Source organism: Embiotoca jacksoni, unplaced genomic scaffold, assembly GCF_022577435.1.
Source record: "Embiotoca jacksoni isolate LCO1_2020_lvr unplaced genomic scaffold, fEmbJac1.0.p SCAF_36, whole genome shotgun sequence".
Lineage (NCBI taxonomy): Eukaryota > Metazoa > Chordata > Actinopteri > Embiotocidae > Embiotoca > Embiotoca jacksoni.
Window position 1 is genome coordinate 1,184,924 of NW_027185388.1, and position 16,002 is coordinate 1,200,925.

General features: G+C 43.0%; 2 protein-coding genes across 4 annotated transcripts in view; one reads left to right on the forward strand and one right to left on the reverse strand.

Annotated features, from left to right (window-relative positions):
• Window positions 1-112: 112 nt before the first annotated feature.
• The window catches only part of cryba1l2 (crystallin, beta A1, like 2), a 35,125-nt gene continuing 19,235 nt past the window's right edge, over window positions 113-16,002 (reverse strand). For 2 of the 3 annotated variants that reach the window (XM_069165919.1, XM_069165918.1), the window contains 5 exons: window positions 5,291-5,367; window positions 5,042-5,160; window positions 1,794-1,935; window positions 1,480-1,622; window positions 113-539 (listed from right to left, as the gene is read on the reverse strand). In XM_069165919.1, the coding sequence (XP_069022020.1) occupies window positions 392-539; window positions 1,480-1,622; window positions 1,794-1,935; window positions 5,042-5,160; window positions 5,291-5,365 (627 nt within the window). In that variant the 5' untranslated portion in view covers window positions 5,366-5,367 and the 3' untranslated portion in view covers window positions 113-391. Of the gene's footprint in view, window positions 540-1,479; window positions 1,623-1,793; window positions 1,936-5,041; window positions 5,161-5,290; window positions 5,368-5,615; window positions 5,703-16,002 lie in introns of those variants that run through there. The other variant, XM_069165920.1, reaches the window with a different exon arrangement.
• On the forward strand, window positions 7,102-14,032 carry crybb1l2 (crystallin, beta B1, like 2). Its single transcript, XM_069165917.1, has 7 exons — window positions 7,102-7,161; window positions 7,985-8,123; window positions 10,485-10,585; window positions 11,003-11,121; window positions 12,142-12,274; window positions 12,382-12,524; window positions 13,799-14,032. Exons 1-7 carry the CDS (start codon window positions 7,156-7,158, stop codon window positions 13,968-13,970), a joined length of 813 nt encoding a protein of 270 aa, XP_069022018.1. The 5' UTR covers window positions 7,102-7,155; the 3' UTR covers window positions 13,971-14,032.

Sequence of the window (16,002 nt, forward strand, 5' to 3'; positions counted from 1 at the left end):
TTCAATGTTCGCTTACAGATGAACTGATGTGTAAATACCAAACATTGTCCTGAATACTCAAAACTCGCACAAAAATGACAGAAATGACTTTTCACATTTTCAATTGGGATTTTATTTCACTTGTACCAAAAAAAATAAAATAAAAAAATACTCCTCATTAATAAGAGGAGTATGAAAATGTGCTGGCATGAAGAGGTAGCTGCTATATCACTGATGGTTTGTGTTGTACATACTCTCCGAGGCCCGAATCTCAGAACCCGAAATCGGTAAGTTCAGGCTTTGGGCCCCCTGACAGTACAACACCCAGGTGTTAGCCTGAGCCCAGGCCAACACCCAGGTGTTAGCCTGAGCCCAGGCCGTGCCGCTGCCGCCGGTCCTGCTCCGAGCCCTCTCAGTGCCTGATGCGTCTGATGGACTGGATCTTGGGAGTCTGGCAGTGGGAGCCCCAGTTCTTCCACTGCTGGTAGTCTCCGCTGTGTCTCTCGCACTCCATGATGTACTGCTGGCCTCTGTAGCCTGGGTACTCATAGCACACGAAGCTGTGGGAAAACACACAGGAGATGGATTAACAGCAGCCACTATAAGCCTAACTAATAAATAATTTGACAACAATACGCTGGAAAAAGAATTAACAGGATTAAGGATTTTGTTTTACAAATTACGGCCGACATAGCTTTGTTATTTCTGTAGTTACACACTATTACTAATCAGCCGAGGTGAGCCAATGCAATCTGTGATGAGATAACTGACCGGCTGCCAAGTGCACTAATTCAAGAGCTTGTTGTGCTGTAAAGTTTCCATAAATACCAACTGTGTCGCAATGAATTCGGCAGATATGTCTGAAATGAAATGCACGGCCACGCCAGATGCTCTTTGTGAAGGAAAAAAAAACAAAACAGCGTCGGCATAAATGTAGAAATATGAATGTAATGTGATGTAATGACAGTCGCTTGAAATCTCGTTCGTTTTGCAAGACGTTATAATTTTTCTTTCTACAGTTCATCATGCAGGGAACGTGAACATCTGCATTCAATTTAATATTCAATCGTTTCTGCGGTTGTTGAGATTTTTTTTCAAGTCTGGAGAAAAACAGCAGACTGATCCACGTGGACTTCTTTTTAAACATCACCGCTGGCAACGCGAAGAATAATTGTATCATCCTTTTTTGCTTTCTGTGGGTTCAAAATTGAACGTGAGGAAGTGTGACAATTACAAAAAAGACATGTATTTTCCAGAAGAGATGAAAGCCGTCTGAGGAGAGTCACCTTGAGGAGGGCTTTTTTTTGTAGCTTTCGATCATGACATGATGCAACTGATGTAACTACTTTTGATTCTCTTTGAGCGCTGAATGTTTTTTTTTTTTTTTTTTTCCCCGCCGGTCTACGTCTATTTTCGTCTCTTTGAAGATTTAAAGCTCTCCGTTGGACGGGAGCGTGTGGGGACGAGTATGACTCGTGTGGGGACGAGGCGGCGACTTACGCTCCGCACTGCACGTGCATGGAGCCCACCTCGGGCTTGAACCAGCCCATGGCCTGCAGGGAGGGGTAGTCGTCGCACAGCTCGGTGCAGCGGCCGATGAAGTTCTCCTTCTCGAAGATCATCATGCGGCTGCTCTGGTGAGACTGCGGAAAGCGCCGGGACAGAGAGTTAGTGGCGCCAGACTTTTCTCATTTTTTTTTTCCATTCGCCCTCTCTCCCACTCTTTCATTCCCGCTTTGTCTCCTTTCGGCCCCGCCACTCCCCCCCCCCCCCCCCCCCTCCCCTCCCCCTCCTCCACCGCCGCAGCCACTCACAGCACAGTAGATGGGGCGCAGCGACATGAAGCGCTCGTTGTGGTACGACAGCGAGCCGCTGTAGGCCTCCCAGTTGGGGTACTCTCCCCTCTCCAGGATGAACTGCTGGCCCTGGAAGTCGTGATGCTCAAAGCCCACCCATCTAAAAAACAAAAACAAAAAAACATGAGCGGCAGAAGAAAAACAAAATATATGTATATATATTTATATCAGGCAGGTGAATACAAATAGTAAGCAGCATGGAGTGAAATCAGTTTTGACCATGAAACAGACAGGTGCCATCAGTCAGGTTGAGAGGAGGCGAGAGGAGCGTCCTACGTGCTTTTTTATTTTACCACAAAACGATGACTGAAAAAGAAAAATGACCGATTAAAGACGGAAAATCTACCAACTCTTAAAAAAAAAAGCATTTTCAAAATAAACTTTTTAGGGAAAAGAACTACCCACAATCCATTGCAACTTCCTTTTTCCCAAGTGTACGCTTCTCTAAAGTAGCGGTTGGCGTTTCAGAACGACGACTCTGCAGCTTTTCCTCTCTAATTGGAGATTTGTAGACATTTGTGGTCAATCCTTCCGTGTTTTTTTCCAGCAACTGTGCTGCTAGTGACAGGTAGCACAGAGAAGAAAAGGTGAAGTGTACGTCTCTGAAAAGGAAATCTGCTCTGGCGACTTCAAATCTTAACTCCTGCTCCATCCCGGCACCTCGACGACTTCCTATCGATCCGTTCTGTTAGCTCGAGTTCGGTATTTTTCTTCCTTTATGATAGTGTCGCACTGTGAATAAAAACCATTACTCACCACTTTTTTTTTTTTTTTTCCTCTGAAGCTAAAATCTGAAATCAGATTGCACGATGACTCAAAAGTTGAGATCATTCTTAAGAGTTTCCTATAAACGGAGACTCACCGGCCGTTTTCCAGTCACGACTTCCTCGTCCTGCTTGTTATTGAAGGAACTTTCCGAGTCTCGTCGGCTACTGAACCCTCGACCTGTCATTCTCCATGCTAACTCAATTTATTCACTCCAAACCGGTTAGTATAGATCGTGAAACACTTTGCACACTGACTTCCACTGCTTCTCTACCGAGTGCAGGAAGACGCATAAAAGATCGGATCGCTTCCACATTCATCACTAAAGTTTCAAAATGTAAATTAAAACAAAAGATACAGAAAAGAAACAATTAACTAATGTTGGAAAAATATCTGCGTGTCAATTTCAAAATAAAACGTACACATACTCTTTGTTTTGAGACAGTTGATGGTATATGATGATGGACTGAGGCTTCCTCATTATTTTTAATATTTTTATTTCTAATTTTTGTGCTACGTGAACACAAAATAATCTGTCAAACTTTATGTGATGGTTGTCGGGGGCCACTGTGAGATCAAACTACATCCTCACAGTCCAGACGAAGCAGGTTAGTTTACCAAGTTTTAGGGTAGTAAATGATTCATAATTTGTGCTGGAGGAAACGTATAAAGCACCGTAATTGACATTTTATAATTACAATACATCAAGGCAGCAAAAATAATCTAATATTGTGGAAAGGCGTCGCTCATAATAATGAACTCAAAGTGAGTCATCACCTGCATTTGCAGCCCCGCTCGGTTTGACGGCGTTTCACGGCTCATTGTTTTGCTGTCTGAACCACAAAGATGCTGCTGGATGTTACTGTTGGTCGCAGCAGGCTGCTGACCTCAGCAAAAACAAAACTCTGCATAATGAGCATAATGGGACATTTAGCTTCTAAAAAAAGTTAGATATTTCCCAGAGCTAAAAGGAGAATTAATATTTGGCTTCTAGGCCAGAAACATGAATAAAAATGTATGATGATGTTGCTCCGTAACCACTACAGGTGTAAACAACAGTTTCTTTCAACACCTCAACTTTAAAGGTCCAATGTTGTATAAATTTAGATGACATTTTCTTATTGATTATTAAACCTCTCAAGGCGCCACATAAATGCAGTGAAATTGTCCAAATGCTCACAGCCTGTATTCAGCAATGTTGCTGTTTAAACGCCATTAGGACTTTGTGATGTCACAAACTCGCAGTGATGTCACACGTCTGCCCTCAGCGCTATCCAACCTTTTATATGCAAGAAAACAGCAAGCGGTCTTTCTGTCGTGGCGCTAACAAGCTACCGGACCAAAGAAAACCTGTGATTGGCCTGGGCGTGTGTCACTCAGAAAAGAGCCAATCAGAAGAGAGCCTTGTTGATTTCAATGCCTCTTAAAGACGCAGACACAAAAACAGCCCGTTCTTAGTGGAACTCCTCGGAGAAGCTTAAGACACGAAAAACTATATTAAAATGGTTTATGGTCCTTAAAACTGCAAAAATATATTCTCGTGGATATCAAGACTGCAAATAAAACTCTGAACAATTGTAAATATGGGACCTTTAAAGGTGTTGATGTTGGGTTTATATATCTTTACTCTGCCAAAAAAAAAAAATCTGTTATTGCCTGTTAAATAAATGTAGTGGATCAGGATGTACAATTTTACATCTTAAGAGAAGTGGAGTTGAAGAATAAAATAAACAAAAACTCAAAAAAATACTCCACAGGATGTTTCTTCAAAATTTTTTTTTAAATATTCAGTGTAATTAAGAAAAAAAGATTTGAGTGGCGACTGAACGTACCAAAGAACTGCAGCGTACTAGTAGATAGAGATTTAAATTGTTCGATACAAGCCAGTCCCAGCTGGTAGTTCTCAGAGCAGTTTTTTAAATTTTTTATATATATTTCTTTGTGCTTTTCATCGGAAGGATCTTGACATTTTCCATTCGCATGCCGCGAATGAAAAGAGAACAAGTGGCCCACCGTTTCATCTAAAGAAATAAAAACGCACGTGTGGCTTCAAATGATAACTTCCTGACCACCCTGTGAGGCCTGTAGGGTCAGCTTCTTTATAGCCTCCACGAAAGGGAAAATCCTGCAATTTAAAAAAAAAAAATAGGCTTTTCCGAAAGACCTTGTTAGCTCCTTGGACGATGGTTGAAAAAAAACAACAACAAAAAAAACAAACAAACAACCTTTTTATCACCCCTCAGTACTGCTCATGCTGGCTGGACTGTACATGTGGGATGCAGTTGGCCTGAGAGGTGACATCTACCTCCTCTCTTTCTACTCCTGTCTATCTCACACACACACACACACACACACACACACACACACACACACACACACACACACAGAGTCAGTCAGCTGTCCACAGAGACCTGCAGGCGTACAGGCTTTTTGTGACTCACGCTCCACTCTCCACTCGGATGGAGCGGATGGTGTCCATGCCACAATCGTAGATGTTGCAGCACTCGGAGGTGAACTCCATGCACTTGCCCTGGAAATGCTCCTGCTCGAACACAGTCACCTGCGCACGGGGTGGGGGGTGGAGGAGGGTGGGGGTGGGGGGTGGAGGAGACGGGAGGGAGGCGTGAGAGCTCTGCGAGTCGGGAAGTCTTGATTTAGTGTTTAGTTAAGTGATACGAGTGTGACGTCACCTGAAAGAAAGGGGCTGTACCCATGGTCGGGAGGTACATGGATGAGGACATGTGGCTTCTATTGATTCTATTCATCTCTGGAGATAAACAGAACAAGAGAGAAAACAAGGACAGACGCGTGTAAACACCAGTCTCAGTAAATAAACAATAACATTTAGGAGTCAATTTTATATTTGCGACATAAAAAAATCAAACTTTTAACGTGGAAATTTCTCAGGAGTAAAGCAGGTTACTACCACATGAAGCCAAAACAAAGTTATCTAAATCCGGTTAATCCTTCCCGTGGGAAAAGTTGTTGCACCAGTCATTTACCGGGTTACTTTACCTGGATGCTTTCCTCGCGCTCCTCGCACAACAAATCCTCTTTTCGTGGACTTTTGTCTGAACCTGGAGCTTCTGTTTTATACCGGCGTCCACGCGGGACGCTCGTGCTCGCGCGCGTGCGCGTGCCGCCCCTCCGTGCCAATGATGTGAACGAGGCGAGTCCGTCAAGCGCGTGTGGTTAGTACCAATCCGGACTATGGCTTCCGGTTAAATCCTTCAAAATTAAACTCCACGCACTCTCTGGATTAGAACATTATAGAGACAGCTAAAAAAAAACAACATTATTTTTTTGGGATTTTGATTTTATACACTTTATTAATCCCCGAGGGGAAATTTCTTTATTCATTCATTATTTATTTATTTCATTAGATTTTATGTGCGTTTTTAAGTTACAAAATTGAATCAATGGCTCAGTGATGAAGAGTTTATCTGAACTACTTAATTTTTTTTTAGCTCCGCTTGTTACAGCTACAGAAATGCAACCTCACGCACACGATTGTTTAATAAATACTTTTCTGTACTATTCCACTTCCTCCTGCTTAGTTTAGGCTTTTGAAATGATTAGCCTTGTAATCATTTAGGCTAAATGATACATTTCTGAATTAGAAAATTTGATTGACTAAACTAAGTAATTTTTTTTATGGCAAAAAAACATTTGTCTCCTTCAACAATCTATCTTTGAAGTAATCGCCTTTAAAACTCTTGAGATTTTAGCAACAGCGGATGTTTTCATTCATGTGTAACATTTTAATAGGCAAAACAAATAATCAAATATCTGACACAATCATCGGCAGGTTAATGAACACTGAAAAGAATTAATAATGAAATCATACTTGCAATAACACTGTTGTCTGTGTTCTTGGTTGTTTGTATATAATATATATAGATATATATACTGTACTGTATATACTGTGCATTTTATATTTTATATTTAACATTTTTACTGCTATTTTATTGCTTTCTATTATTCTATTATTATCTTATTGCTTCCTGTATGCTGCTGTAGTGACAACATTTCCCCTCGGGGATTAATAAAGTAACTACCTAACCTACTTAACATGACTCGTGTAGGAAGGGCTTTTATTTTGAAAAGTAAGAAAAAGACTTCCTGTATTTCACTGGCTAACTTGTGACCATCTGAACGCAGGTGAGGTCCGGAAGGTTCCTGCGCTCGTGTTTGTGCGGAAAACAAAAAAACCCCGATTCGTGCGCGCGCGCGCGCGCGCCCCGGGGATCCTCATCGCTCCCTATCTTTCTCCCCCTCTCCCTCTCTCGGTCCCTCTCCCTCCCCCTCCCCCCCCCCCTCTCTCTCTTTGTAACCCTATGCGGCCTGTCGACTCAGCAGATCATATACAGCGCAGCCACAGAGGTGCTGCGCGATGAATGCGGGGCTGTTTGTGGTCTATTCGTGTAGGTCAGCAGTGCCATCGTATAGCGACACAATGGCCGGGGCTATAGGCAGAGAATGAGGAGGATTTGGAGAGAACATCCGGGGGAGCCTGGTTCAATGCTGGCGTCCAAAAGTGGAGGAAATTCAATTAATGACGGTAACTGGTAATTAATATGATAGTATAGCAGAAATGGAGCAGCCCCGTGTTCTTATAAGATGGAAAACAACGAGAGAAATTAAAACAAAACTAATAAAAAAAAAACATCACAAAGAAAAACAACAATTTAATTATGACTGGTTTTTTTTGTTGTTGCTGTTTTTTTTAATTGAGTGTCAATCTGTAAGGCAATATAGGCCACGGTTACCACGGCGACATATCCACCTCTGCATCATCTGACCCCTTAGTCCTTGGCAATCATCTAGACAATATAGGAGGAGGCTGGCACACATGAAAAAAAACACACATACACGCACACACACACACACACACACACACACACACACACACACACACACACACACATTTCAACACAAAGACAGTGGCCACATCAAAGAACACAAAGTCACAACTGCCAACAGTCACTTGGTCTATTACCACCAACCCCCCCCCCCCCGCTCCCCCACCACCACCAAACACAGCTGTTTTAGATTATTTTTTTAATTAATGACGGATTATTTTCAGATGGACTGCCATTACACTAATAGGAAGGAGTGACTTTAGCTAACAACATTATGAGACTATACTTGAATGGGAGTCTATGGAGGTTTTTTTTGGAACCGACCTCTAGTGGCACTCGGTGGTATTGCATAGTAAAGCACTTCCATATCTTTTAGAGCCGGAAGCTACGTCGGTGGTATACTTATATACAGTCGGTGGTCTATTCCCAATAATATGAACTACTTTTTGCAGCCGTATTGGAATTGAGACATAATGGATGTCAAGATACTAATATGTGAATCCTGTGCTTTATCCCGTACAGGGTCACGGGGAGGCCGGAGCCTATCCAAGGTCGCTTGTCAGGTCGCTAGTCAACTTTGGACGGTGGGAGGAAACCGGATCACCCGAAAACCCACACGGGAAGAGGAAAAACATGCAAACTCCGCCTGGAAATGTCCCCGGTGTGTGAACCCAGGGCCTTCTTGTTTTTGGGGCACCCGTGCTAACAGCTCCAGCACTGTGTGGTGGCTAATATGTCAATAAATCAAAAGTCCATATGGATGGTGGGATTTTGACTGAATCCCGTCAATGAGTTCATTTTTGAGCAGAGGACCTCAGTGAGAACGCATATCTGTGATATCTGAAGGAGAGACGTGTCCCCAGGGTGCTCGCTTCTGTTTCACCATTGGCCGCTTCCCCTTGTGTTTCTTCATTGATGCGACTCTACTGCAGCCAAAAGTCAAGTGTGTGAGTCACTCCTTCACTCCCTCCCTCCTCTACCGACCTTTCGCGGATGCTCACTTGAGCAGGAGGCTTATGAATAAAATTCAAATTGGAGAATTGATGAAGCCGAACCATTGATTTCCTCGATGAGCGGGATCTCATCTGGCGCACAGCTGGAGCCGCGTCCTTCCTCCCGTGTCCGTCATCTGAAGCCTCGATGTCACGTGACACACGCGACTTCGCCTGTTCGCACCCGCTTCACTTTTCTCGATCCCTCGGGAACACTTACAAAGAGGCACCTCGTGGATTTTTACTTTAGCAGTTAACGCCCCATTACGATATCGTACTCGCCCACGTAAGGAATACAAAAATAAAAATAAACAAAGTGGCGGGCTTTAATTTAATAGCGCTCTCTTGCTGCGATGAAGAGAGAGATTTAGATGATTGTCCACGAACACTCTTCGCTCACCCAGAGGTGCCGGCACAGCCAGGTTATTGCTTCTCACAGCTTATTGCTTTTCCGGTTAATGTTTATCCCGGCGCTCTTGAATGTGAACCTGGTCAGCCTGGCTTTCATCATTGTGATTTTGCTTTTGGGGGTTCGGTGGTAGTTTTAAAGTCTTGAATGTCTCCAACCTGTCACGTCACCGATTAAGTTCTTATGAAGTTGTTTTTTTTGTCCTTCATTGAGTACTCTCAGACCAAATGAATTTCCAGTCTGTCATATTTTCTTCCTCATATTCTCCTCCTCTTTCACCCACGTCCTCTGTCTCTCTCTCTCTTTGATGATGGGGGTATTTCTATTCTGTGGGGGCTGTGAGCTCAGCGAGTTTGTTTCTGTGTCTATAATCCCCCCGCTGTGGGCGCCAGCATATAAAAGCGACGAGGGGCCCAGCGCAGACTACCAGTCTCAGCCCTGAGTCTACTCCTTTTACGCACACACTGCACACAGGTAAGACAGTGGACAAACATCATACCGCAAAGAAAAGGAAAGAAGGGAGGCAGAGAGGCAAGAATAATGAGATACCTGACAATTAGGGACAATCTGGGAGTTATAGTTAATAGAAATTGTTTGTAAAATGTGCATTTCTTCTGTAAAAATCCAGCAGTGGACAGAAATGCACGTGACCTCTTTAGAATAAACATTTGAGTTTATTCTGCGGAAACAAATGTTTAGATTTTGACATTTTTATGGAATCTGAAGCAGTAAAACAGCAAATTTTAGATTCAGGTTCAGGCTCTAAAGGAAATCTGTTTATATCTACACACGTATTAAAAAAAAGAAACTTTTTTGGTGAGTTGCCAAACAGGAACGTCGGTACGTAGAATAAATTTTGTTTGATTTTGTACTGAGGAGTTCTTTGCTTGTTTTGATGGTTTTTCATTGAACTTGAAAAAATGAAAACATTTTCTGGTATAAATGAGTGAAATGTGGTAAAGTTTGAACTGAATGCGGGTTTATTAGAGACAATAGACAAAGTACTGAAGGTGTTTTTTTTCTTTTTGTTTAAGTGAAGGTAATCAAAATATTTAATGGGGAGAGTGTAGTAGGACCTTCATTGATTGGATGTCACTTTTTTTTTTTTTTTTTTATGTCCCAGCATTTGTTATTATTTTTCAGCTTAATTTTTTTCCTGCATTTTGATGAAAAGCAACGCTATGGTGAAGTAAAATGTTTTGAATTTTTTTTTTATGTTACAGCTATTGCTTAAAAAAAAAAAATCTGTTATTTTTGCTAATAATTTCAGATATTGCTCATTTAAATTTGGGATAATTTGTAATTCAACTTGATTATTGTTAAGCAAGCAAGTCAATTTATACAATTTACATAATCAGATCATTAACATTTTAAGGCTTCAAATTAAATTAAAGTACACTAAGCTGTTGAAGCAGAATGATTTGGTACAATTCAAATTGCATCGGCATATTATTTGAGATACTTTGAGGAAGTTGAGAAAACATTAGCAATCACTGGAAAAGCCTTTAAACAAGTGGAAGAAAAATATTTAACCCCTTCATCAGCACAATATTTTTTTTGTACTGTCCTTTTATGTGAGAGGAAAAGACAACAATAACAACTGTTCTTCTCTTCATCTCAGTCATTATGTCCGCCGGAGGAGAGAAATCCAAGTCTGCTTCCCAGACTGACGGGAAGGCGGGTCAGAACAAGATGTCTGAGATGGGCATGATGTCCTACAAGGTGCAGTACACACTACAACAAAAAAGACCAAAACATCACAAATCTACATCTCTATTTATATCAGGCCGTCTTTTCCGCTCGGTGTGAAGCAGCTGGCCTCACGCTGGTCTATCAGTTTACCTGCTGGGCTGATGCCCATGACGACCTTCTGGTTCTTATAGCTCTGTGAGGGGGTGGTCGACAACCACAACTGACAGAAAAATACCGTCTGAGGCTTCTGTGTTAAATCGGTGTGGCGATAGCTGTCATAACAACACAGGAGCTTCATCTTAATCCCCCCTCTTACAGTTTTTTTTTCTTCTCTGTCTTAACTCCCCACGTCTCATTTCTGATCTCAAGTGTCGCCCCTCGACTTTTAAAAACCCCCCTCGATGACCTCCTGTCTCGCTCTCTTTCCCCAACCCCAAACGTTTTCAGATGTGCGTGTACGACCAGGAGAACTTCCAGGGCCGCTGCATCGAGATCACTAACGAGTGCATGAACGTGTGCGACAAGGGAATGGACAGGGTGCGCTCCCTGCGCGTCGACTGTGGGCCGTAAGTAGCCGAATAATGCGCCGCGACACGCACACACACCCACACGGGGAAGCACATTGTATCCGGCGCCCACACTCCTCGGAGCGAACAGTAGGTGATTTCACAGTTGTACCTCACCATTATGTCACATTTCACACTTTTGCATTTTAGGCATTTCGATGCTTTTATCCTCGGGTGATTTTTGCAGAGAGTGCAGCAGTGGAGTGATCTTCAGTTCCCAAAGTACAAATACAACAGAGCGGCAGAGAGCAGTGGCTGGGATCAGGGGTATCGCAGGGAACGTCACAGTTCATATCATGTAACAATGCGGTCGAATAAGAATCAAGGAACTTAAGAAGTAAGGAGATAATGATGCATGAAAACATTGGTCTGCAGGCATCGTTGAGGATTGTTTCCGGTGGTTACATCCCACTGGCTGTGGACATTTTGAATCTATTGGAGCAGCCTTTAACCAATCAGCATTGATCACCATATGACGTATATCAAAACGCACAAACGAAAAAAACCCTGTTGGCAACGATGTCTTTGCTCTTGGTGAATTACTTTCAGTCTTGTTCTTGCACCGACTTCAACTATTTGCTCGCACTTCTACAACTGTTTGTATCTAACTTTGTCTAACTTTGAAGAACTGCAGTTTTTGGCACTTTTGTGTTGGCTTCATTTTTTTTTTTTTAACCCCGATAGGTTTCCACTTGCTAGAATTACAGAGAAAACTTAAGCCAGGCAGACCGAGGGTAGCAAATGAGTAGACAGATCGGTGTCAAATTATTTCTTAAAGCATTAAAGGTGACAAATATCCACTTATTTAGTGCTGGAAATCGCAAGAGACATTTACACAAGAATCTTCAGAGTAGAAGCGACAGAGGCTGAGATATCTTGACGTTAATCCTCCAGAGTGAAGTCTAAAAAACACTGGATCCTACATCACTTAGTGAAAATAGTTGGATAATGAGTTTGCTGTCAAGTACTCTGCATGAAAGTCAATGAATGCCTTCCTCACGGCTGTTTTCCTTCCCTCAGCTTCGTGGGTTTTGAGCAGATGAACTTCTGTGGTGAGATGTTCATCCTGGAGAAGGGCGAGTACCCCCGCTGGGACTCCTGGAGCAACTGCCAGAAGAACGACTACCTGCTGTCCTTCAGGCCCGTCCGCATGGTAAAACCTATTTTCTACCCACTCAGCTCGAAGTGTACCCGCTTATTCGCCTCACTTTCCCCTTCATCTTCTCTCTGTTCTCATTGCCTTCCTTCTTTTCTTTGCAGGATCCCGAGAAGCACAAGATCTGCCTGTATGAGGTTGGAGAGTTCAAGGGTCGCAAGATGGAGATCATGGACGATGACGTTCCCAGCCTGTTTTCCTACGGCTTCACCGACAGGGTGGGCAGCATCATGGTCAGCTGTGGAACGTGAGTATTACGCCATTTTTCTTGCCTTTTTTAAAGTTACAACACTTTTGGAAATACAAAGTTGCTAAGTTGCTTTTTTACCGAGATTTAGATGAGTCCGGAGGGTAAATGTTATATCCTGTTTGGATGAAACAAACAGGGATTAGTTACTTTAATTACTCGGTTAAACTGAGATAAAGACACGTTTTGGTTGGGGGCCAGACTACTTCTTGGTTTGGGTGAAGTACCACTATAACTCCAAGAAGTCCCGCTGTCAGCATTCTTTCTAAGGCCGGCACCCCATTAAACTCAACTTTTAGAAAAGTTCTACGCCTCATGTTGTTTTGCAGCTTTAATGAACGAGGTGTAACATATCAATTAGCCTTAGACGTGCAAGTAAGTGAAGTTAATGGTGTCAATGAATCTGTGTGTGTGTGTACATGCAGTAACGAAGGGGCGTTCTTCGAATAATAGTTAACTAGCTCCAAGGGAATACTACAAAAGCATTTTTGCCTGAAATGCAGATCCTCATTAAAAGAAAGCTAAAAAGTATTTTGCCTCAAAATGTAGGCTACATTTAAAAGTAAAAACAACCTGCCTCTGTGGGTTGTTTTTGTTTTTTTTATGTCTGGCTGTGAAGCTGTAACTCTATTTGCAGCTTCTAGTCGGCAAATCATACATTTTTCAGCAGGGCTGGCTACAAACACTAAACTCTGCTCAGTCCAGCTCCGTGTGCTGCTGCATGTGTCAGACAGCTTTCACATCTGTGACGTCATTCTCAAACCGACGGCATCAGCAACATAATTACAGATGAGCCGAGCCCTGGTCTGTCTGGGAGTGAGTTCAGAAATAGAGCCTTTTTCACTTTTGTTTTTTTCATCAGCAGCTGTCTGAGGGTGTCATGAACGTCAGCAGCTCGGTGTCTGTGTTTGTGCTCACAGAGGTGTGGCGGGCTGCAGACACTGTTCCCTATCTGCTGTAGTTACTTCATTTGCAGTGCTCCCTGCTGTCAGAAACAAACAGCTGGAAGACAGGCTGCCCTGTGGTTTTCGTGCCCGACAGCCTGATAAACAGATCGATGCCCTGATCTGTTAGATGTTTATCCTCCCTGATTTCTCTCCGTCTGTCTCTGCAGCATCTTTCTTTCACATTTATCACTTTTTCTGTTGCTCATCTTTCCATCTTGTGTCTCATCCTCGCCTGAATATATTTTCTATCTTGAATTTATTTCCCTTTGCAACCTTTGTAATCCTTCTTCTATTTACTCTCTATCCTTCCCCTCTTTGCCTCCCCAGCTGGGTCGGTTACCAGTTCCCCGGCTACCGCGGCAGCCAGTACCTGCTGGAGAAGGGCGAATTCAGGCATTTCAACGAGTTCGGCGCCCGCTGCCCCCAGATGCAGTCTATTAGGCGCATCCGCGACATGCAGTGGCACCCACACGGCTGCTACACCATGTCCTCCAAGTGAAACCCGACGAGGGCGAGGAAGAGAAGGACTGGAGGAGAGGCAGAGGCCGAGGGCGGGCGCAGAGATGGAGAGGGAGGTGGAGGAGGAGGGAAGGCAAAGAAGGAGAGGAGGAGGAGGGAGAGGATCTAATATCTCGCCCTCCGTCCCAAAAGTCTCTCGGCGGTTTGAGCTCAGGATGGAGGGAGTACAGTAGGTTGTTAATTTTAGTTATAATCTAGTGACCAATGAAAAGTTCTACAAAGTTGAGGAGGGTAATTACACGAACCGCCGGGACTGCATCTGATAATAAACACTCTCTCCATTTTTGTTCTTCCTCTCTTGCTGTCTCTGTTCGTCATCTCCTGGCTCCCCACTTTCCTCTCTCTCTCTCTCTCTCTCTCTCTCTGCTCCCTTCCCCTCCCTCCCTCCCCCTCACACACTTCTCTCTTCCACATCCCACCAACGTCAGCCCTCACTCAGCCCATTAGAGCCTGACTGAGCGCGGCACCAGAGTGGATTAGTGTTTTGTTTGTGTGATGTTGGAACTGAGACAGAAGAAAAGCCACAGCAGGACAAAAAGATGGCGAGTTCTCTGTGCTCAGATCCTGCAGCCACTTCAACCCTGAACCCCAAATAAAGCATCTCATGAATCTTGAATCCACTTGAAATGACGTCTTATTTACCGGATCTGGTGACTAAAATGCATGGAGACAAAGAGGGCCCTTAGGATCATAAACTTAGATGGCCCGTTTGCCTACAACACATTAACAACAACTTCCATCAGTAATGATTATTTCATGTCAGATCTTCAACTTAAAGCTGCTACAATCAATATCTTTTTGAATTAACGATGGAGAAAACTGCTAAGTGTTTGGTGACAAACTCCGGAAAATGATCGACTTCCTCTCAGCTCTACGGATCTTTAAAGCATCCTTTAGCAGGTGAATAAAAGGGTTTCTATAATGACAAAAGAGGCCAATATTTTCCACAACCGAGTTGCAAGCAATAATACCTGTTAAAGGTGATAATACGTTAAGACTGTATCCAAAATCACTCCCTTGTTCATGCATTTGCTTCTCACTATATAATATATACTATATAGTTAACTAATGGAGAGCACTGTGTAGTAGATGGGTGTTGCCCTTGCCAGCTTGTTTCTGCTGCCCCAAGTGGCCAAAAAGTTACGAAAGTTGAATTATGCCATCGGTTCACTTTAAAGTCATATTTTCAGATATAATTAGCTGCTGCTGGTATATCACAGCTGAATTGTCTAACCACCTATCGGTGGTTGAGATGCATTTTGGTGCCATTCAATTCAGTTTATTTGTAGTGTAAAATCACTGTGGAACATGGTCCCAGTGCGCTTTACAAAAACCCAAACCAACAACAATAGAACATAGAAAAGAGCCCTAAAATATAACATCAGCACAAGGTATTACCAAGAAAGAAAAACGCGTGGAGTTCATGGACTCTACATGGCATTGAGAGTACAACAAGAGGAAGGCTAAATTGATATTGGAGTATATTTTGTTTAAACTGGAGATGGAAAGAGATTAAAGTCTGAATGCTTCCACAACTCTTTGCCACAGACGGTCCACACGTTCCTCTTTTGAAATATTACACTAAACTCTATTGAATACTATGCAAAGTAAAGAATGTGAAGAGTTTGACACGAGAAGGCTGGTTTCAAGTCAATCTGCTTAAAAGTCAAAAGTTTTTCTGAGCTCACCTATAATCTGTCTTTAAGGGCGTGAACCTGCGAGCAGGATTTGTGACATCACGGGTGGTTTGGAGGCCGATCCTGGTCCGAGGAATTCAACGATGACTAACCCCCACTGGTCACTGATTGGTGCGCCCTTTCGAGTGGCTGAACCACAGCAAAGACTACAACTGTGACCAACAGGCAGGTGGAGCAAGGCTCAATCTAAATATTTGTCATGAAAAAATTCTGAATCTATTGGTGAGCAAAAGTTGTTCATCGAAAAGGTTAAAGGGAAAGAGGCATCTATAGGAGAAATCAGTGTCACATTTTCTACATCACACTTGTGTGAGC

Excerpts from the sequence above, each read along its gene's own strand:
- crybb1l2 (XM_069165917.1), top strand. Across the intron at positions 10,586-11,002 it reads TGGGCATGATGTCCTACAAG|ATGTGCGTGTACGACCAGGA; the intron begins GTGCAGTACACA and ends AAACGTTTTCAG. Across the intron at positions 12,525-13,798 it reads ATCATGGTCAGCTGTGGAAC|CTGGGTCGGTTACCAGTTCC; the intron begins GTGAGTATTACG and ends TTGCCTCCCCAG.